We start from the raw sequence: 7,594 nt of genomic DNA, 5'->3' as shown, positions 1-7,594 counted from the left end.
TTGGACATTTCAACCTTGCAGTTTTAATTTGAATTTTTATAAACGCTGGAATCATTTGTTAATTAAAGAAATCAAATCGAAAGTTTCTATAATTGGCATCGTGATTTTTTCAAGAAAAAAGAGAATTGATATAAAGAATTATGAAGACAGTGTCATGAAGAATGAATTCACATTGTACTAGAACGCTGTACATAGAACGCTGGAATCAACATAGCCCTTCATAGTTCCACAAGTTACATTTGTTGAGCAGATAAAGGTTGATATGATAACAAGACGGAGCTCATTTAAACATTTTTCTTATCATGCTCTCTATCTCTGTACTGAAAAGACTCTTTTGTCAGGTTATTATATTTGAAAGTTAGTTTAAACTGTATTTTTACATAAGGTAAAATACAAAAGACCTTTAATTCTTGATATTTTGTGAGAGCATAGAAATAAATTTATAAGAATAGCTATAGAAGAATGCGCGAAATATTACAAGCCAAAGAGCAAGCACACTGGCAAAAGTATTACGCACAAACGGAAACAACAAATAGTTATATTTGCATTTGTTGTAATGAATGGAACAGAATTCGAATAAACATAAATCAAAGGGCACTTTTGCTGTAATATTAGGAGAAGTTTTTATGATCATCCCAAAATTGAGAGTTCATGATTATTGAGAGTTCATGATTATTGAGAGTTCATGATTATTGAGAGTTCATGATTATTGAGAGTTCATGATTATTGAGAGTTCATGATTATTTAGAATTGGAATTAGAAAATGACGAAAACGAGTGGAAATTTAACATAAAGTAGTCAAATATTGTACTTCCAAAAGGAAAAGAAAAAGCTTGTTGTTGTTTATTTTGCGGTCAGTTCAAAAGTTACCAAGTCTCCTCTGTCCCAGCATCAGTTAACTATTTCGCATTATCTGTTCTTCTACGTCTTATTAGTACCTGTTGTTTTCTGAAACCATTTCGAGTTTTTCGGTTTCGATTGATTGCTTTCATTCTATAGTTTCTTTCCCATTTCAATTTTCTTATTTGCTATAATAGAAGGACTGATAAATATCTGAATATTTCAAGAGCATATTTTCCGATTGATCAAGAAAAGAAAAAAAGATTGTATCAGTACAGTAAGTAGTCCAATGTCACACAGTCAGTTGCACCATATCATAAATTTGTTTTTTTTTCATTTAGTCATTCAAATGCGTTCTATAAGATACTGATATATTTAACAATGTAGTACCACTCATCTTCCCTCTTTTTTAACATTCACCATTTGTCACTTACTGTTCTATTTGATGACTAATCTCATATCTTCACAAGACTGCGATTACCTACTTCTTAACATTCTATCTATCCTTTTCATAAATTACCCATTATGGCAAGCTCTTGAAGAATTTCAAAAATCAACCGAAACTGGAAAACTTGAAATAAAAGTGCAGCGACTAATCAAACGAAGCAAAACCGGAAATACAAAACAGTGCAAAACGGAAATGTAAAACAGCAGAACCGGAAATGCAAAACAGTTAATGATGTTGAGACGAAAATCGCAAAGTAAACAATGATAAGCTCATCTGACTTTTTCTTCCTGACTGCAATAATTATCTCAGTAATGTAAAGCAGTACCGCTACTACTGGTTGTAGATATCATTTTTCTTCTGTTCAGATGAAACTTTAAATAAACATGGGAATGCAGTAAGATTCAAAGAATATTAGGCACATCGTTGGTAACAAAGATCAGTCATCAAGATTATAACTTTCTCTTATAAATCTCATAAATTCACGACTAATACTTATCATCTTGTCACCTATTCCCCTTAACTTTTCTAGAAGTTTATAAAAAAGCATTTGGTAATCTAATCAAAATAGTGGTGCACTTGTCGAGAAATTTCCCTCCACCCCTTATTCCATTCGAGTTTTAGGATTGAACTATTTCCCATTGAAATACTATTGATGTATTCCTACCTGAGGAGCGAAATTAATAAAGTGAAGTTTTGGGTAGAGATGAGAGTATTGGAAACGATGAAAGATCATGGAATACTTGAAAAAAAGAGAATATTAGTAAATCCCGTTTTCGATTGCAACACAGCCGGCGAATGTTTTTCTAAGCAATTAAAGAGACATCACCCAAAACTTAGATAAAATGATCGCATCAAATACACTCCTATGCAATTTCACTCATATTTCTCGATAAATGAAGAAATAAGCAACAAATTTTTGGAAACAGCAATATTTAGATCGTAAGAAGGATTCACCTGAATGATTTGTTTGAGAAATAGGTTGAAGTTCAGATGTCACTGATCTCAATGCATTCATTCCCTTGCTCAAGTTGATGTGCTTTAAACAATCTTTCTTCTTATTATATAGCAGATGTAAGCCATGATTAAAACCAGGAATTGAGTGAGGATCAGAAGTTGAAACTCGAGAAGCATACTGGCACTAGAACTAGTAAGCATTAAAGAGTGAAAAAAGGTTAACTCTCGTAAAACATTTGAATATTTATATTTTTGAAGTGATTTAGAAGATATGTTTCAACCTGTGAATAAGTCTCGGATCTCGAGATTAATGATAGGAAGGAATTTAAATTGCGTTGTTGTACAATTTTAATTCTTTGAGATATGAAACTGAATGGCACAAGATAGATGTAGAGCGAACCTGCACTCGCATCCACAGATCATGATCCTCCTCCGTGTCATACTGATTTCCTTTTTTACTGGTCATGTCCTTATGTATGCCTTTTTTGGCTCGTTGTTCTCGGATTTCATTGAACTTTTTTAACAAACGATGTACTTCTTGCAAGCCGACTTGTTCTCTTTGCCTTCCGGCAGGCATTTTAACTGCAAGTTAGCTTCATTAAATTACCTGACTATTTCCTCATTTCCGTAAAACATTACGAAACGTTGAGTCGCACATTACCTTTCACAGCAAAAAATTTGTCACATTCGTACATTCTGATTATTTGTCATCATTCACTTCTTCAATTTACTAACAAAAAAAGAATATTTCTAGTGAACTGGGAAATTATTGCCGGGAAATTTTGCAGTTTACCCCAGTCCCGCAGGAAGGAAGCAGTCTGATATGGTTCCTCTCGACTGATAGTCCCGATCTGCCGGAAATATTATTCTATTCCTTTGACTAAAGGATTCTATATTCCAGTAATTAGTAGCACTTATTTGTCATAGCACTTATAAAAGGCTGTCGCGAAATAAACTAAAACTGAAAAAAGAGGACGTATAAGTTCTCGTAAACGTCAGTGCTATTAGTTCTCCAGATAATAAATTGACGGTTAAATAATCAGTGGTATGGAAAGCTTTTCAATGCACAAATGTATAGATATTAAAGTCAATTAACAATTACAGACAAAAGTGATATATTATCATTTGAATGCGAAAAAGACTTATGGAAATGTGGATGTTTATTGTGGTCATTATAGGTCAGTTCTTCTCTGTTAATTACAATGCAAAATTAAAGATCTGTTGTACTCAGAAAATTCCTACAAATACGAAATGACATGAATGAGTTTTACAATTGCTAATTATGAAAAAAACGCTTTTACTTGGTTCCTCGTCATTTTCAACATATAAGTGAAGTTAAAGGATGTTGACGAACACCGACTGTGTCGTAATCAGTAAATGAAAGTTGAGGAAAGCATAGATTCGAACTTTTTATAAATTACCTGAACTATTAGTAGCGATGGAAGTACTTGAAATATCTTCGAACTGAAATGATCTTTCAAGGCCTGATTCATCATTAACTTCTTTTTCAGGTTTTTCTATTTGATCGTTCTCTTCTTCCTGCTGTAAATGTACAGCAAATTTTGTGCGTGTCTTATGGTTTTGATTCAGAACAATCGAATGAGGCCAAATACTATTATGCTTATGGTGAATGTTTAGAATATGAAATAGAAGGAAGGGTGACATAGGACAGGGAATAATTAATCACTGAATGAACAATTACATTAACAGTAAAATGGATATAATGGGATGGATGCTACGCAGCTATTTGATTTACATCGTTAGTTTTATTATTTTAGTTGATGACACATTACCTGGTGTTTCATTGATCTCAAGTGTGAATTACCTGGAAATGCTCGAAGTTAGACAAGGATGATACACTTGGTACTGCGGAAAGCTCTGTGACAGTCAGATTATCGTCAGGCGGTGCCAACTTTATTACCATTCTTGCTGTATCGCTTAAAACCGGGAGTTGTATATCTCTGTTATTTCGTTCTATTTCAAAGCTTTCTAAAAAAAGTTAGGATTTTACCAAAAAAAAAGAAAAACCTTAGTTCCGTTTACATACTTGATAATATAAACAGAGTTTCTGATTGAAATTAATCTAAATATTTGCTTTTCTTAAATTTTTATGTACCAATAAAAAGATTTTAACACAGTACCATCATGCTGAGCTTTCCAAATTTGTTTCTGCGCGTCCACCAATTCAGGTTCCCCATTCGGAAATTCGGTGTTTACAGTAGGCAAGCTGCAACCTCGTCGAAAACGAACTTTATTGAGCTACAAACAAAATTAAAAATTTCAGGAAAATTCAAAGAACAGGAAGGTAAAAGTTCTTCCTTGATCTTAATATCTTCCATAACAGTAATATGGTAATGATTCGATAGACCTTTTTACGTGAAATAGTAGATGAAGTCGCGGAGATTTTTTCGAATTTCTCTCGTATCGATTCGATTTTTTTTGCTTTGCGATTTGCTTTAATATCACCAGGAATCACGGTAGCGTGATATAAATAAGTGCCATTTAACTCTGCCGTGTCAACCACCTGCAGCAAATACTGTTTGAATTAGTTAAGGAAAGAAATTATGGCAACGGGAATCTGGCTTGAATGCTTCCAGATCACAACTTTTTTTGTGCTACTTCAAATATTTTAAGAAGTGTACCTTCATCGGTGGTACAAAATGCAATTCACGCTTCTGTCCATCACAGGAGTTCATACTGCTTTTTGCATCATTAAGAAGAAGCTTATTTCTGTAATTAAAAATTCGTAAACTATTTGTTTGGGTTTAAATCTTCAAAATTCAGAAATACTACGAATTTAATGACCTCGAAAATATCTGGTGGAAAGAACTAACGTTGGCTTTGAAACAGTGCACCGACGAATTTCACTGATTACAGTGAAGTGATTTTCTGCTGATGATTTTCGTCGTTTAAAGCGTGGCGATCGCAGCGAAGGTGCTGCATTGAGTTCCTTGGATAATTGCGCAAATCGAGCACACAACTTCTGAACTATGCCTGGACCATAACTGATTTCTAAATTTTTAAATGTTTTCAACTCTGTATATTGGAAATCGGATAAATTTGTTAAATGTGAAACCAAATTTTATTGAATAGTATAGAAATTTTCTAATAACCATTCACTGTCGAATCGCTATCCTTGTTAGCCTCTTCCATTTGTTTACTAGGTTTGAAATTCTGAAATAATTGGAAAAGATTTATTACAAGCTTTGATGATCACTAAATCACTGAAAGAGTTGTTTTTTGGTGTATTAAGTCTCGATAGCAAATGTTTGAACAGAAATTCAATGAAAATCTAAACTTCGTTTAATTGATTAGCGATCGGTCAATCTGCAAATCCTACGACATATTACTAATTCGTTTATTTTGTATATCAGTTAAAGATTAGAAAAATAAGTCCGATGAAGAAAACAAACATTCGTGTTGTTTGAAATCATTCTGTTTTTCAGAGTGTTTAAAGTCAAACGTCTGCTCCAGATAGAAAGTTTGAAATTGAATGAACTAAAGTGCTGTACTGGCAAATGTATTTGAATCTTCCATATCTGAAAATAAAATCCAATTGTTTCTTCCAAAAAATGATTAGGGATTTTGAGGGAAAACAGTAAGACGTAGCAATTTTCAGAAAATCGCTCTTTTATATTCAAACTCAACTTTTTCCAAAATTTTGATCTGGTAGACTCCAATTTCTTTTTTTTTTAAAATTTCTGTAACCCAATTAGTGTAAGATAAGAAGATTCAGCTAATAAGGATAGCACCTAAAAAAGTTGTTCACTTATAACACATAAGTAACCGAAAGCAAAAATGTTGAACAGTCTCACATGTTAATTAACTGCGACTCCCAAAGAGATTTTTTTTTGTCCTTTAAATAATTTGTAGTTCTTCTTTACAAAAGACTAATTAAATCAAGAAGTATTTGCAAATTTGCAAATTCATAAGGTATTGAAATGAAGCAAGTTCAAAGGTTACTTGCGTTACACCTTTGACTGGAAGAAAAATGGAATAGCGATAAATCTGAGGGACGAAAAGAGAATGTTGATATAAACTGCTTTTTTAAAAATTTCGCCTTTATCGAAATTAACGAAAAGTGGCGATGCGCAAGGAAAGGGACAGTATTTACATAACTTTCTGTAAATAAAAGATGAGCTGGTTGTGCATGCAATCGTGCATGCCATTGTGTCGCGTGTGTGCATGCAGTGATAAGCAAATTTGCACAGCGCATTATACAAAAGAATATGAAGCCTACTGGTCGGTCCATTTAGCTAAAAAAACAACATCACTTTCCGCCTCTCTCCTTCTTTACGCAACTAACCGATGAATTTGAAGTTTGTCGGTGACGTTAAAACTGCTTCATTTTGACATAATCACAGAAAGTACATTTCTAAGAATGGAATAAATGAACTCATGCATTCATAGGCCATGAAAATAAAAAAAGATTGTCTATCTTTTGGGAGAAGGCAAGTGAAATATCTGTTCAAAGATTTCAGACAGCAGTCCATCATCTCACATTTATGTCACAAGCAAATAGTAAAAATTGATTTCAAAACCAATGGATGAGAACGAACATATGTGGTTTACTATATAAGCATAGATATACATACAAACATACACATATACATACACACGCACATACACATACACACACACACACATGCATATATACACACAGACACACATACATGCACACACACACACACATACAAAAACATATGCAAACAGATGTAATTATATATGCGTAATGCTTTCAAAAAAATTAATTTCGAAAAACTGCTAAGTCAATTGGATCCCCAAACGATGTATTCTTTAATACCAAAAGCATTCTATGATCTTAAAGTAGTGGACCAGTTTTGTCCACTACTGTATGTGTATGTGTGTATGTGTGTGTATGTTAGATTTATTTTGGTGCTCTTTGTCGTGCATTACTTCAATGTGCCAAATTTGATCAAATATGAATCAAAATTTGAAAAAGAAAAGGTTATTTGGACAAGGAATGCATTTGCAAACGATGTTTTTTCTCAGACAGTGTGGAAGAGTGGCGCAAAGAGTACCAATGTACTATTAGGATTGCATGGATTCTCCTCCCTTTTCTTCCCCTCCTCCTCTCCCTGTATCTTGTGCGCAAACTGCCGAATAATTATAGATTGTTTAGTAGATAAATCAACTTTTGTTAAATGAATAAGGGCGCAAACGGACAATATAATAGATCTTGTACAAAAGAATCTATCAATGCAGCTTTTGTCACTTTGATTGAGTCCTTCCAATAGATTAACATAATGTGAGATGCCGTTGGCGCTGGGTTGGAAGTTCTGGAATGGTCATAGCATTACAGGCCCTACTTGCTTTCATTCTTAGGGCAAA

General features: G+C 33.5%; 1 protein-coding gene across 1 annotated transcript; it reads right to left on the bottom strand.

Annotated features, from left to right (window-relative positions):
* Positions 1-2,161: 2,161 nt before the first annotated feature.
* LOAG_10952 (hypothetical protein) lies at positions 2,162-5,395 on the bottom strand (the record flags this gene model as incomplete). Its single annotated transcript, XM_020448262.1, has 9 exons — positions 2,162-2,242; positions 2,643-2,824; positions 3,664-3,784; positions 4,068-4,231; positions 4,384-4,501; positions 4,611-4,766; positions 4,885-4,972; positions 5,077-5,254; positions 5,356-5,395. 9 exons carry the CDS (start codon positions 5,393-5,395, stop codon positions 2,162-2,164), a joined length of 1,128 nt encoding a protein of 375 aa, XP_020301578.1.
* Between the last annotated feature and the right edge of the window lie 2,199 nt (positions 5,396-7,594).

Source organism: Loa loa (genome assembly GCF_000183805.2).
Source record: "Loa loa unplaced genomic scaffold supercont3.11, whole genome shotgun sequence".
Classification (NCBI taxonomy): Eukaryota; Metazoa; Nematoda; class Chromadorea; order Rhabditida; family Onchocercidae; genus Loa; species Loa loa.
The sequence above is the reverse complement of the archived record's forward strand: the minus strand, read 5'-3'. Positions and strand labels throughout refer to the sequence as shown.